The 15,491-nt window shown below is 35.7% G+C and overlaps 1 protein-coding gene across 2 annotated transcripts in view; it reads right to left on the bottom strand.

Moving 5' to 3' along the window:
- Positions 1-15,491, bottom strand: part of e (nonribosomal peptide synthetase ebony) — a 69,203-nt gene that overhangs the window by 30,551 nt on the left and 23,161 nt on the right. For both annotated transcript variants that reach the window (XM_081734849.1, XM_081734848.1), the window contains exons 2-4: positions 8,670-9,787; positions 7,102-7,269; positions 4,149-4,345 (exon numbers count right to left, since the gene is read on the bottom strand). In XM_081734849.1, coding sequence (XP_081590975.1) covers positions 4,149-4,345; positions 7,102-7,269; positions 8,670-9,777 — 1,473 coding nt within the window. In that variant the 5' untranslated portion in view covers positions 9,778-9,787. The remainder of the gene's footprint in view (positions 1-4,148; positions 4,346-7,101; positions 7,270-8,669; positions 9,788-15,491) is intronic.

Genomic DNA, 15,491 nt, shown 5'->3' with positions numbered 1-15,491 from the left:
TGAGAAATGAATATGAGAAAAATTTAAGGTGCTATGGACCAGAAGGATAGGAGCTAGGGGGCTTCAAAAGTTGAATATCCAAAAAATTATATCATGATATTATGCACGTTTAAAGTAAATATCTTGAAAAAAGTTAAACCAATCAAAGCACAAGTTGCACAATATAATGAGAACAAAATGCCCTATCGAAAACCACAGTGTTGCCATAGGTGAAGCAGTGTTGCGAACTCAACATAACAATATTTTGTTTGAAATAGCAACATATACAACTGTGCACAAATTAAAATGCACTATTTTCACTAAACATAACACTGAAGTGTAGTGGTATAGTGTTGCATACTCTTGGAGCTACGTGTGCTGAAAATGTTCAATGCAGAAGTTTGATATGTGGCGACATATGGTAGTAAAGGAATGCATTAGAAAAAATGAGAGTTTTGCATTATACTTCTGTAGCTCCTGTGAATAAGCAGACAACTCGCGAAAACAAAATGATATACACGAGGAAAGAAATATGTGTTTTCTAATTCTGTAAACTGGTTCTCCAGATTATCTTATCAATATTTGGGAGAGTACTTTCTTGGTTTATGTCTTTCGTGTTAAGTGACATATTCTTTTACTTCCTCTCCTACAGTACATACCATATGATTATGTTTGTACACTGTAATATTACCATATTCACATTGGAAATATAATTATTTTATTACTACCTCATTTTATTTTCAGTCGGCCCGGATAACCGTGTGGTGCAGAAGGCTAGACAACCGGCATATTAGGGATCGAGGGTTCCAATCCCGCCTCGGTCATGTTTTTGTTCTACTTTTCACCTTACATTTCATTGCTATCTTTTCTCTTTCATAGTAGTTCGGATCCCACTTTACACTATAGGTGCCGTCCTATATAGCTTCGGAGCTGACACAGGACGTGAAAATGGCATCACTCAATTTCGTTTTTCAAATGCATCAATATTTTGTGACACTGCTGACATTTTGCTTTGTTATACTATCGGTGTTACGCATTTGAACTAAATTCATAGTATGAGACCCAGATTCCTTTATTACCATCTGTTGCCACATATCAGACTTCTACATTGTATATTTTCAGCACACGTAGTTCCAATAGTGTGCAACACTGTACCACTACACTTCACTCTTACGTTTAGTGATAATAGTGCATTTTAAATCTGTGCACAGTTGTATATGATACTATTTCAAAGAAAATATTTTATGCTCAGTTGGCAACACTGCTTCACCTATGGCAACACTGTTTATGGGTTTTGATAGGGCATTTTGTTCTCATCATATCGTGCAACTTTAGTTTTGATTGCTTTAACGGTTTTCAAGTTATTTACTTTAAACGTTCATAATTCCATGACATAATTTTTTGGATATTCAAATTTTGAATCCCGGTAGCTCCTATCCTTCTGATCCATAGCACCTTAAATTTTGCTCATTTTCATTTGTCATGATGCTCTAACAGATGTGCTTTGTGTCAATCAGATTTGATCGGCAACTTGTGGGACCTTCCCGTGTGAAAGGTTTGACATTTAATGAGGAATTTTCATTGTGCCCCGTGTCATTCTGCAACCAACATTACAAAGGTCTTAAGAAAGGTTGTATAATCTTCATGATGGATATTGATTTATGGGAATGTCTTGTCAGTTGTCTCAGGTGGAATCTCTTATTATATGTAAGTAGATATCTGGAGGCTTAGTTGGATCAAGATAGGTAACGGGGAAGCTGTTATGTGTATTATGGAAGTATCATATAATAAATATCTTATTAGCAGTGTGCGAATTAGATAATCTATATTGGGGGGGGGATAAAATTAGGCCAAAGGACATAGTCTGAAGGTTCAAATTTCAAAATGAGACAATAAATGCCTTACCCCCCATATATATATATATATATATATATATATATATATATATATATATATATATATATATATATATATATATATATATATATATGTGTGTGTGTGTGTGTGATATCTGTAATAAATAAGAGATTTATTAATTTAATAAATCTACCGACAATAACTATGCACATATATATTGTCTGACATACACACATCCCACTAAACCTTTCTGAACGTGTTTTAATGTTGTACTTACTCTTGTCCCCGTAGCTCTCTAAGGTTTATTTAGTTAATAATTCGGCTCGAGCGATAGCCATGATCACAAGCATATGTTAATTTTTCCACTCATATTGAAAGCTTCCACTTTGCATTAATACATACAGGTTGCGAAAAGAAACCTACTTCAGTCTTGTGAAAAACACTAAAATTATCAGTTAAACCGGACATTTTATTATTATTATTATTATTATTATTATTATTATTATTATTATTATTATTATTATTATTATTATTATTATTATTATTATTATTATTATTATTTTATTTTTTTATTTTTTATTTATTTATTTTTTTTAAGAAAATCTAGATATTAGCCTATCAAATAAGAAATGGATTGTTGCTGGTCCCGATTTCTCACATCAAGGTCAAATCGAAGGCCAAATATTTAAAATATATCAATTCAAATTTCGAGCTTGTGCTTCTACTTCCCGCTAAAGCTGTGCTCATCACGACTTTTTTTCTCCAAATATCGATTCCGTGATGGGCACAGAAAGTCAACACTTAAAAATTACTTTACTGTTAGGTTGAAGATGAGTTGATTCACTATGGGCTACGTTATTCAAATAAAGTAAAACATTACACTGAAGTTTTTCAGACAACATTAATTGCGTGGACAGCAAACTGTACAGCGAAAAGATGGAAAAATGAAGGGTTAACTTTAAAAAAACCCGCTCCAGTTGAAATGCTTATACAGACACGGACACGGAGAACCAGTCGTATTAACAAATGCTGAAACAAATCTTGAATTATTCGCTTATTCACCTAAAAATCACCTTCATTAACATGTCTGCTCACTAGGGGCGTATCCCCCAGCGTGTACGTTAACATATACTTACGAGAGAATACCTGTATCTCAGATTTTGAGTACAGTTTCAAAAGTTCATTTCCGTAAACTGTACAAGCAGTGATTACTATGCTAATTATCACAAATTAAATGCAACTTTTGAGTTGCATACACACAACCTACTAGGGAATGAAGACCTTGTGCTAACAAAGAATACACTGGAAAATGAAATAACATGTTATAACAAAAATTAAAATAAGATGATAATCGATACAAATATAGAGGATGAATATGACATATCCGAACTTCGCCAAGTATGGTAGAAGAAGCTATTTGTTTACTTCTTCTTGGCCAACCACTAAGAACATTTATAAATCTATATATGGCTTTGTTATACGCAATTAGTACATTCAAATTCACAAACGATGACGAACTGAAGGGTACGAAGGTACAGTTGCAAGTAACAACCGTAGTCATAATAATATAGTTCTACTAAACAACGTTGAAAATAGTGGGTAATTAGGTGGTAGTAAGTAGAAATGACCAAAACTGAACAGTTTACATCGATCATTTCGAAATACAGCTAGAAGATTAAATTTACAAGAAATAACAAAAATCAGTGAAATTTGGAGTTATACTAAGCATAGTTTGAGGGGGAAAGCGAGCATCCCCGGTGGGGATACTTCAGCTGACTTCTTTGGGGGGGGGAACAAAATGTGATTGAGGGGGAAAATCCCCCTCATCCCCCCCGGTAATTCGCACCCTGCTTATTAGTAATCCATGTATTTATGTTTGGTCATTGTAAGGACGCTTAAGCCTAACTAGGAGTTAAGAAATATACTCTCATGAAAGGCAAGTTTTCCCGAATTGTGAGGGTTAGATAATAATAATAATAATAATAATTAGTGGCACAGTTACAGTTTATATAGACCCTATTCACTCTCAAATCAAATATATATAGTATTTTTTTCTTTCTGTAAGGCTATCTATACATCTTTGAAAAGCTCTGTATTCTTATCCACAGATCAAATTATTAAAGTCAAACAAATGTGAATTTTCTTTTTGCAGTTGACATATTTATTTCAAATGAAAAAAAAAAAACAACTTGCTAGTATGATTGCAAAAAAATATAAACTTGTTACGTGTGGTCATGTTTTCTCTAAATAAAAATAAAACCGTACAGTACGAAGGCATGAACTACGGTCTCATCCTGTATATTAGTTCTTACCTGGTTGATTTCGCCTGGTTTGTAGCATAGTACGACTGATTTTTCCAGTCCAGGAACATTTTGAACAGCTCTCTCCACTTCAGTTAGATCAACACGATGGCCTCTCACTTTAACTTGGGAATCAGTTCTACCTTCGTATATCAGTGAGTCTTTAACTAGGCGAGCGAAATCACCCGTTTTAAACAACAATGGTACTTCTGAAAGAAAAAAAAAATAAAAGGTCAAGGTCAAATAACAAATCATAACTTTTGTTCGGATTATTCACGCTAAAAAAATGTCAATTCAACACAATGATTCTGCGTTACTCGATTTGTGTTACATTTTGATACAAGCCTAATGTTACTTTAACTTTATCGTACTTTGTAGTAAGATTAAAATGGTTGTGATTAAATCAACTGTCTGGCATGATGAGGAATCATTTTAGAAACACAACATTGGTGTTGTTTTATTTACAGTTGCCAAAGAACTATTTATTACAAAAACATTTTCTTTCTTATTAAATGAAGATGATTCTTATGACGGATAATAAATTGTGGCATAAATTAATTATAGTTAATTACAAACAATGAAATATACTCGGCGACGAAAAGGAACATAGCGAACATAGGAACAACAGATGGCAGCACTTCTATTCATGTAAATGTAGTCTGACAATTCAAAGGCTCACAGAACTATTTTTGTGGAAGATTACAGGAAATACGTTGTTATTTACTTGGTATAAATGTCAAATACTCCACGTCTAGCTTTGCTTATAGCAAAAAATAAAAAACTATATTCAAATTTTCAACATAAGATATTTATATTCTTGAAAGTTAATGTGCACACTTGAAACTAGAGTAAAGGTGTATCTATCTGATCCATAGGATTTTGAGGCAGATGCGATGTCTTTGCGATGGTCATTGTTCTTAGCAAATGAAAGTTTCGCTGACTACTGATGAATAATACCGTTACAATATCAATACCCACATTCACCATACTGGATGGAGGGTTTACTAACATCACATACGATATATATAGGAAGATCACCATGGCGTTGTTCTTATTTCTGCGTTTCTTCACCTAGTTCTGTAACACTGCCATGGTTTTATTTTCACATTACGCAAGATGTTCTCTGTATTGAATTGGTAATATTAGGCCTGTATTACTCGCAATGCTCGACGCTTGGTGTTAAAATAACATGCTAAAGTGGTAGTCATGCAGGAACCACTGACCTGTGTTACAATTAAGTTGTTTTAACATAATTGTAACCAGGGATAAAAGTGGATCTGGAAAGATAGGTAACGGATGACGTCACGCCGTCCCCTGTGACTATCTTTACCCATTGTAATTTGAGGGGAAGTGGAGGAACGTCGTAGATATTTTCTGGAAGTAGGGGAACGGCGTCTCCTGTGTTCTCCCTCACTTTTACCTGTGATCATAACACGTGACGTTTAGAAAAATTAGGTCAATTGTATAATAGTAAATAGTGCCTTAAGCTCCAAACAAGTTTTGAATACATTTACAGTATAACTTATTATATGAAACAAAGTTAGTTTTAAGTTTTGAAAGACAACTGTAAACTAATAAATATATATTGTGAAGGTAAATGGTTGTATGTGTTTGTGGTGAAAAGCTATTCTAAAACTGCCGCATGCCCTGTTTCTTAAAAAAAAAAAAAAAAAAAAAAAGATCTGAATCCAAGATAGCGGAATACAAGATGGCCGCCATGGTGATAATATACAGTAATAAATGCGGTTCTATCTCCATTACCCCTAGTCAACATATGGCATCATTCTTTCTAGTCGTTCTAAACGTTCCACGTACTTTTGCCTCATATTTTATACTGGAAATGGATTCAAAAGTTGCTTTGGACACCATTTAATACAGAATTGAGCTAATTTCTCTCATGGGTTCCTTTGGTCTGCTACTCAAATCATTTTTAGAGAGTGATATTAAAAAACAAAACAAAACAAAAAAACTCGGGAGTCGAAAAATAATAATTACCATCGACAATTAGTTTCTTCCGTAATAATCATCATCATCATAGGTATTCTGCCTTTATTGGCAGGTCACTTGCCGCAGCTGAGAAGCTTCCATGCTCCACGGTCCTCCGCTAACCTTTTCGTCTTCGCGTATGATCTTTCTGTTTTAATATCATCCATTAATTGTATTCTCCTTCGCCCCCTCCCTCTGTTTCCCGCCACCATACCCTCTAGGACGTCCGTAATAAAGAAACTTGCTAACTACAAGAATTTACATGAAAAATTAACATGTAAATTTATTTGACATTGGTTTGTCTATTTTAAATTAAGCATCTCGTCCACCAGCAAGACTGCAGAATATGAGAGACGGACCGGGACGCGAACCACACAAACTCCCATTGGGTCTTCCGCGTCAAAGGCTCATGCGCTAACCATGTTCACAATCCTCTGTACAGTGATCACTTCTAACCCAAATGATCAAATCTTCGATCCCTTTCCAAGTGAACTAGAGACTTTCTATTTCAAGTGTGCCCCTGCTGACACTGCTGTCGAAAGAGGAGGGACACATTACTCTGACGAGATCCTTGAATGGTTGGATGCGGACAGGGCTGCCACATTGAATTAGTTCACGGGCGACGCTGTACATTGCTTTGTTAGCCATTTTAAATAGCTTACGATCTTCACTCGCCAAGATCAAACGACTAAATGACAAATTGGCAACACAGCCAAGGTCATTCTGTTCTTTCTCCAAGGCAAAGGAAGGTGGTAGGATGGGGCCGAAGTATGTTTCACACATTTTCCGAGGGCACACTTGAAACAGAAAGGCTCTAGTAGTGCTCAGTATCTCGTGTCGAGATTATCCATTTTCTCTCATTACCTTCGTTTCACCAAATATTTTTGTATCACTCGTCTACATTTATTATCAGCCCTCCATTAGCCTGTATTCCATGGGGACATTTACAGATATCAACGTGAAAAGAAGTATAGCTTACCAACATCTGACGTCAGTGTGTTTGGTAGGAACTTGTCTATATTTCGTCCTCTAACATAACCAGCGGCTAAGTTTCGACCTGCCACATACAATTCACCAATTTCTCCCGCTGGCACGGGGCGTCGCTGCTTGTCCAACAAATAAATTACAGTGTTGTCAATGGCGCGACCTATTAAAATCAATAAAAGAACAATTTTAACACTTCAGAACGAAACTTTGAATATTTCTTCTATGTAACATTAAATTAGGACTCCGTACATAACTTAGCAACAGATGAATATGAACCAAAAAGATATGTACACTGGTGAAAAGACATTTAAGAACAACGAGATGTTGAATACTAAAATGTTGAGAAACGAGGAAGTAAGATAGATTGCTTGCTGGCTGAGAAATTCGAAGAAAAATACTCAAACCAGGAAAAGATAGGCGAAGGTAGCAACGGACGGTAAGAACATATTAAACTTATAGCACGCTGAAGAAGAAGCAGTAGGTTACCGCGAACACAAAACGGCTAAGAAACCATGGGTTACAGAACAGATATTGTATAAAATGAGGAAAAGAAAGACTTGAAAACAGGCTGATGCAGAAGAGGGCAGAAAGATGTACAGGAAGTTAAACTACGAGTTGCGAAGGGAAACAGACACAGCAAAGGAAGAGTTTTACAAAAGAAACTGTGAGAACATAGAAAAGGTTAGGTGATTTTGAGTTTAACGTCCCGTTCAGCAACGAGGCTATATGAGACGTGGACCTACTGATTAACGTGGAATCCGAACCACATGAGCTCCAGCCGGGAATCGAACCCGGGTCTCCCACGCCAAAGGCGCATACGCTAACCGGTTAGCCACGGAGGAGCTCTGAGAACATAGAAGAATTAGAAAGAGATGGGAAATGTACAAGATGGCGAAATCTATAGAACTTCGGAGGATACAAGAGGGTATTACAATGGCAATAGAAAATCAGAACGGGAAGGTAGTCAGCGAGGGAAGTGATGTCTTAGGAAGATGGAAAGAATATGTTGAGGATTTATATGACAGCCTTATGTAAACTGTTGGGCCTTATGTAAACAGAAATATGCTGAACGTCCCCACAGAGCCAAAAATCTTCGTGGCTTTACGCAGATTTGGAAATCTCTCAGCCAAGAAATTGCGCGAACTACAGAACTCGACCTGTTGCGGAAGGGGATACATAATCTGCGGGAAATTGGGTACAAAAGAATCCAGAATGCTAGCCTTATTTAAATTGTTTTGTACTGAGTCCTCGTTCTCATGTACTATCCCAGTTTGAAAATGAATTTCAAAAATAGCATTTCAATCCTTATGGTTTTTCCAGTCTACTAATCTCTTGTTCTCCCTTTAGATTAAGTGTGCTCTAATTGAAATAATAAAACCTACCAGAAGTAACGAGTCAGGTAAGTAGAACAGTAAATTCTAAGTAAGTTAATTAATGTTTATATAACGAGTTAACATGGGAGAAATGTGCCCACATTTTGACATTTCAGAATACTGTAAGCCTAAAGTAAGAACACTGTTAATTTGCAGGAAACAATCCTAAATATTCTGAAATACTTACCAATAGGAACTTTATTGTCAATTACTTTTCTTTCCACATCTTCTTTGCATGTAAATACTTCGTAGGTAACATCTCCCATGATTTCTGTGCTTCCATAGAAGTTACAAATAGCGTGGTCCTTTGGGAAACGTTCGAAAAATTCTTTCAACAATTGAACTGGCAGAATTTCACCACTGCAAACCCAAAGTCTTAAAGTGTTTAGTTTCTGTTCGCGTGCATCTAACAGTGATAAATACAACAAAATACTCCGCAAAAGTGAAGGAACTAACACCAAACGAGTGACGCCATAATCGTCCAGAGTTCTTACAAATATCTCTGGATTTTGAGTGACTTCTTTGGATATAATTAGAACTGGATGTCCCTGAAGCAAAGGGCCGAAGATTTCGCTTAAAGAATCTACAAAAGTTAACGCTGTTTTGAAACAACAAATTTCGTCATGTGTATATGGAAATGTCCGCCATTGCCACTGTAAACGATTCATGATCACTTGATGAGGGAGACGTACTCCTTTTGGAGTTCCAGTGCTGCCAGATGTGTACAACACTACTGCCAATCTTTCACCTTTCGACGGTAACATTTGACTATCGGGAATCGCATCAGGCTCAGCATTCAAGGATTGTTCAATAATATTATCATAAACGAAAACAGGAACCCTTTTCTCTAAACGGTTCTGAACTCCAGTTATATTTTCTTGGCTTTGAGAGCCTGTAATAACGAAAACTGGAGCTGAATCTTGCAAGATATGAGCCACTCGTTCTTCTGGAAATGACACATCCAGTGGTACATATGCTGCACCCATTTTGAGAATCGCCAGTAGTATCAAAATTAAATTATCGCTCGGAGGCATACTGACAGCTATTAGATAGTCTCCATCTGGATTTGGACTTAAATTCTGTTTCTGGATTTGTTTCAGTAAAGTTCTTGCAAGGCGAGAAGACGCTGCGTTTAGTTCTGCAAAATTTATGTGAGAGCCTTGGAACACCAAAGCTGTTCTCTGTGAAAGGTTATTATTTCGTGCATTTTCTTCAAAAATTCGATGAAGTAAAAACTTCTCTGGAAGAGCATGCTTTTCGCCGTAGATTATTGAAAGAGTTGGAATCGAACCCATGATTTCGATCCTGGAAAAGAAAAAAAAAAACACGAATTAGAAAGTTCGTTTTTCTAGACATTTCCAATAATAAAACATAACGTAAGGTGAATAATCTAAATATATCTGAAACAAGGTAAACTTCCTTATCCACTCTCTGACTTATTCATCAGACCAGACCTCAAAACACTGAGAAGTTTTCTACAAATGTTCACCTTGAACTCTAGACTGTAGATAAAGGGGGTGGTTGATTTTGAGAAATTCAGACCCGGGTTCTATTCCTGGCGGAAGCTCATGTGGTTCGGATTCCACGTTAATCAGTAGGTCCCGTTTCATATAGCCTCGCTGCTGAAAGGGGCGTTAAACTCGAATTTAACTCAACTTGGTTGTGACACACTAACATTATTTATTTGTATTATTTCATGTCCACCAAAAACATAATAATAATAATAATAATAATAATAATAATAATAATAATAATAATAATAATAATAATAATAATAATAATAAAGTGAAAGCTAAATAAAGTAAATTTTAAACAAAATCTTGGTACCAACATACATGTGCAATAGATAACTAATGTGATGCGAAAAAGGATGATTTTTTTTTTAATGGACACGTGCCTCGAATGAGCCCAACAAGGTTGATCAACCGGATCTTCTCAAAAACGACGAAAGAAATCTGGTTTCACCAAGTAGAAAAAAGAAAAATTTGAATCACTTATGAAGATATCCAAGAGTGGGGACCGCTTAAGAGAGAGAGAGAGAGAGAGAGAGAGAGAGAGAGAGAGAGAGAGAGAGAGAGAGAGAGAGAGAGAAAAGTACACTAAAGCAGAAGCTGAAAACGAGCTAAAGAGAAGAAGAAGCAACATCTTATCGACTATGAATAATGGAATACTGGACAAATGTCAAAACCCGGAGGAAACAATGGAAATAACGTGGTTTTACAGTAGTTAACTAAAAAGAAAGAGAGAGAAGTTATAATAATAATAATAATAATAATAATAATAATAATAATAATAATAATAATAATAATAATAATAATAATAATATAAAAGTACCTTTTTTTTCACTGCAGAAAATGAGTTTCAAAACGTATACATTGCTCTACAAGTTTAAATCGTCGGCTGGTCTAAAAGACAGAAAAATCTAAAAGAAACGTTATGTAGATTGCATCTGAAAATATTTATATACGAGGGCTAGTCAAGAAAGACATGGACTGATTTTTTTTCTAGGCAATTTATTATTACTCAGCAACAGGCACATGATCCTTTTCAAAGTAGTCCCCGCCCATTTGAATGCACTTTTTCATTCGAGTCTTCCAGTCCTCAAACACGTGTCGCAGGCCATTCTTTGAGAGGTCCTTCAAAACCGCCTCCGTTGCCTTCAGAACCTCGGAATTATCGGAGAAGCGGCGTCCACGCAGTCTGGATTTTAGGGCAGGGAATAGAAAAAAGTCGCACGGTGCGGTAGGCGTCTCCACCATCATCAAACCTTTGCAACAGCTCCCTGCAAGTCTCCACTCGAACGGCCTTCTGCTCTGGTGTCAGGAGTCGCGGAATCCATCGCGCACACACTCGGCTCATGTGGAGGTGGTCATGCAAAATTTTGAAGGCACTGCCATGAGATATGCGTAGTGCGGCTGCCAGATCGTCGATACTGATGCGGCGATCTTCTCTAACAATGACTGCTGCCGTGTTAATGTTCACCTCAGTAACATCTGACGCTGATACACCTGGTCCACCAGCTTTCGTGATTGTCATTCGGCCCTCTTTAAACTCTTTGAACCACCAGAACACGGTACTTCGTGGCAGAGTGTCATCTTTGTAGGCTGCTCTCAACATTCCTAGAGTTTCTGTTGCACTTTTCCCCAGGCGATAGCAGAACCGTATAGCTGCAAATTGTTCATCTCGTAATGACTCCATTTCTTCTACAGGCGACTTCTAGAGGCGGCGCAGAACATCACCTGCAATAAAAAGTCGTGGTTACCAAACATGCAATGATTCCTTAACAACATTTTATATATATGCACAGCAAGACCCATCCTACTTGTATGCCAAACTATGAAGCTCCAGCGTTAACAGAACTGCCGGGGAAAAAATCAGTCCAAGTCTTTCTTGACTTGGCCTCGTATTATTGCATTTGGAAATATTGATGTTTTATTGCATCTGGAAATATTGATATATTTCTGCATCTGTAAATATTGATATATTATTGCATCTGGAAATATTGATGTTTTATTGTACCTGGAAATATTGATATATCATTGCATTTGGAAATATTGATATATCGTTGCATCTGGAAATATTTATATAATATTGCATCTGCAAATATTGATATATCATTGCATCTGGAAATATTGATATATTATTGCATCTGGAAATATTGATATATTACTGCATCTGGAAATATTGATGTTTTATTGTATCTGGAAATATTGATATTTTATTGCGTCTGGAAATATTGATATATTACTGCATCTGTAAATATTGATATATTATTGCATCTGGAAATATTGATGTTTTATTGCACCTGGAAATATTTATATATTATTGCATCTGGAAATATTGATATATCATTGCATCTGGAAATATTTATTTTTACTGAATCTGGAAATATTGCTGTTTTATTGCATCTCAAAATATTGAAGTTTTATTGCATCTGAAAATATTGATGTTTTATGCATCCAGAAATTTTGATATTTTGTTGCATTTAGAAATATTGAGGTTTTATTGCATCTGGAAATATTGTTATTTTATTGCATCTGAAAACAAAGGGTCACAATTAGCATTCGAAATGTAAAATCACAGCTTACCTTTCGGGAACTACTTTACTAGCAAAAATGCATAGTTAAGAAAATAATGGAAATCTGCAACACGAGAATTTAGTGAGATAGCAATATACCATTCATGCACTGCTACGTTATTATGTTAGTGTGTGTGTACTATGCATTTTAAGCAGGGGTTTTCGGGTTAAGCAGAGGTTTTCTACGCAAGCGACTATTTCCGCTCATATAAAAACACCATTACTAGAACCATGGTCTTGGACATCATAATTTGGAATTAACAGTAATGTGTCCTGTTCCCTTAGTTTGGTGATCAAGTTCTACGCATTCTTTATATACAGAGACGCCAGACACAGTAAACTTTTGATTTTGCACTCAGATAAATAAAGATCTGTTAAAGGTATGGAAGCTGATTGTAATGAAGATTGATTAGATCTCTCCGAACAAAGTTCCCGTTTCTTCCTTTTACTTCTGCGAACAAAAATATGCAAAAAACAATAACGTCTCTCAGTCACGTAGCATATACCAGTTACTGTTGCAAGACCTTCAGTTATTACAGTTCATTCGTCGATGCCGTTAAAAGCATCCAATAATGAAAGGTCATATACATACTTCCGTGTTTTGGTTTTGTTGTTTGAATAAAAGATACATGAGAAGAGGAAATCTATGGTAGTACCAGACCACATGCAACGTCAGGGTGCTACAACCAGGGGCGGATCCAGAACGTACTTCTGGGGAGGGGGGTAATACTGCTACTTAGAGCTACTTTTAAGAGCTCCAAACTCTAGGATGGGTTTTATTAATATATAAAAATAAGAAAGTTTCCTCTTCTGGGAGGATCGGACCCGATCGCCCCCCTGGATCCGCCACTGGCTACAACACGCTAATTATTACCTAGGTAAATGTGTTCTTGTCGAATATCCGAATATCCTTGTTGCGATTCTTCCATGCTACGTCACTAGAGGGATCCAATTAGGACGTACTTATTCAGCTACAAAATTGAATTTCAAAAACTTGGCCATTCCTGGTGTACGCATAGATTTAATCTTTATCCAGTTCGAAATTTACTTTACCAACATATTATTTCTTCATATGTTCGAGTCTCAGAATTAAAAACTCGGATGAGTACGGACATCTTCACTTTAAACGCCGAGCTATTTTTAGTGAATCGCACTGTCAGGCCTTTTTTTTTTTTTTTTTTTTTTTACATTTTTATAGCCAGAAGGGAAAATTATGTTTGTATTTTCAGTTGTTCTGAGAAACCATAGACCATGGCTCTATATTACCCCGAGAGGCCTTCTCTTCCAGAATTTGCATTTTACTTCATTGAATTAATGTCACAGGTGGAACACGGTGCTGTGTGTACACGGGTGGTACACGTGGCCCGACATAGAGAAGCTTTATGTACTGTACCATCGCTGGTACACGTGACGTTTTAAGTGTTAAAAGTCCTTTCGAAAAAAAAAAAAAAAAAGAACTAGAGAAAATGAGACTGCCAGGGCGTTAATTTTCTCTTACGCCATATCTGGTTGTATATTTTAGATTTACTTAGGTAACGCTAATGAAAACATATAACCATTCGGAATTTCAAGTTTTTATTCCAAGTACCACGTAGCGCCCCCTGACCAATCAAATCAAACCCACTCCCCCAAATATTGGCCCAATTTCGCGCTCTTCCAATCTGGGGCCCGGGGAACAAGCTCCGTTTGCCCCCCTAGTTAAGTCATTGGTACCAAGTACCTAAAATATGAGATTATAGGTCTTAAAAAATACCCATTTAAATAATATGGGGAATTTCTTCATTGCCCCTTCAGACCTCGTAAAAAATTAAAAATATTCGCTTTTGGCAAGTTTCCTGTCGGTTAGTCCCGAAAAGCTACAATCATGTCAAATTAAATCATTGTAGTCCTACAGGAAGTGCAAAATAATTTTGGTGTCCCGCAAAGGTGTAAAAGATGTCCCGCATATAAATAACATGGGGAAGATTTTTCAGTTTCTCATAAAACCATTCTAACGATGGAATTTTTTTATTTTTAGTGATTTACTCAGGTAACGCTAAGAAAAACGTACAAGCATACCGAATTTCAAGTTTTTATTCTAATTCCAAGTTCCTAAAACATGAGATTATAGGTACAAAAAAGGTTCACCGTTAACTTAGTTATGATTTAAATTCTCTTCTTCTTCTTCTTCTTCTTCTTCTTCTTCTTCTTCTTCTTATTATTATTATTATTATTATTATTATTATTATTATTAATAATAATAATAATAATAATAATAATAATAATAATAATAATAATAATAATAATAATAATAATAATAATTCTTCCCTACTTTTAATTTCTCGTTTCATCTGCGTAAATACTTCTTTGCTATATTCTGCCTGCTTACTATTCGATCCAGTTACTGGACGATATCCGTTTTCTGGAATTTGTCCAAAATATAGTTGGTGGAATTTGTCCAAAATGATAGTTAGGGGGACTTGCCCATTTCCGTGTTTGGGAGATTTGTTCAAAATGATGGGAGCTTTTGCGTATTTTTTCAACTAGAGGATTTGTTGTAGACTCCTTACAGAATTATAACGACCAGACAGAGCAGAATTTTTCGTTCTGGGAACATAAAAAAAAAATTGGGAGAAACAACTTTTGTGTACACATTTTAACTGTTCTAATTTTGATTCCCATCACTTTGTTTATCTCGATGTGATTTATCCATGTTAATATATGTTTCATTTTAAAAATAATATCATTTTTAAAAAATAATATAAAAATAATATCCATGTTAAAACAAAAATTAAAATTTAAAGTTTATCATAATTTTGGGCTGTATCTCATTAACCACACTTTAAGAGTTCATCACAATTTTGGGCTATATCTGACTAAGCATGCTTTACGAGTTCATCATAATATTGGACTATATCTCATTAACCACACTTTAAGAGTTGATCATAATTT

This window comes from Thermobia domestica, chromosome 12 (genome assembly GCF_964235325.1).
Source record: "Thermobia domestica chromosome 12, izTheDome1.hap1.1, whole genome shotgun sequence".
NCBI lineage: Eukaryota > Metazoa > Arthropoda > Insecta > Zygentoma > Lepismatidae > Thermobia > Thermobia domestica.
The sequence above is the reverse complement of the archived record's forward strand: the minus strand, read 5'-3'. Positions and strand labels throughout refer to the sequence as shown.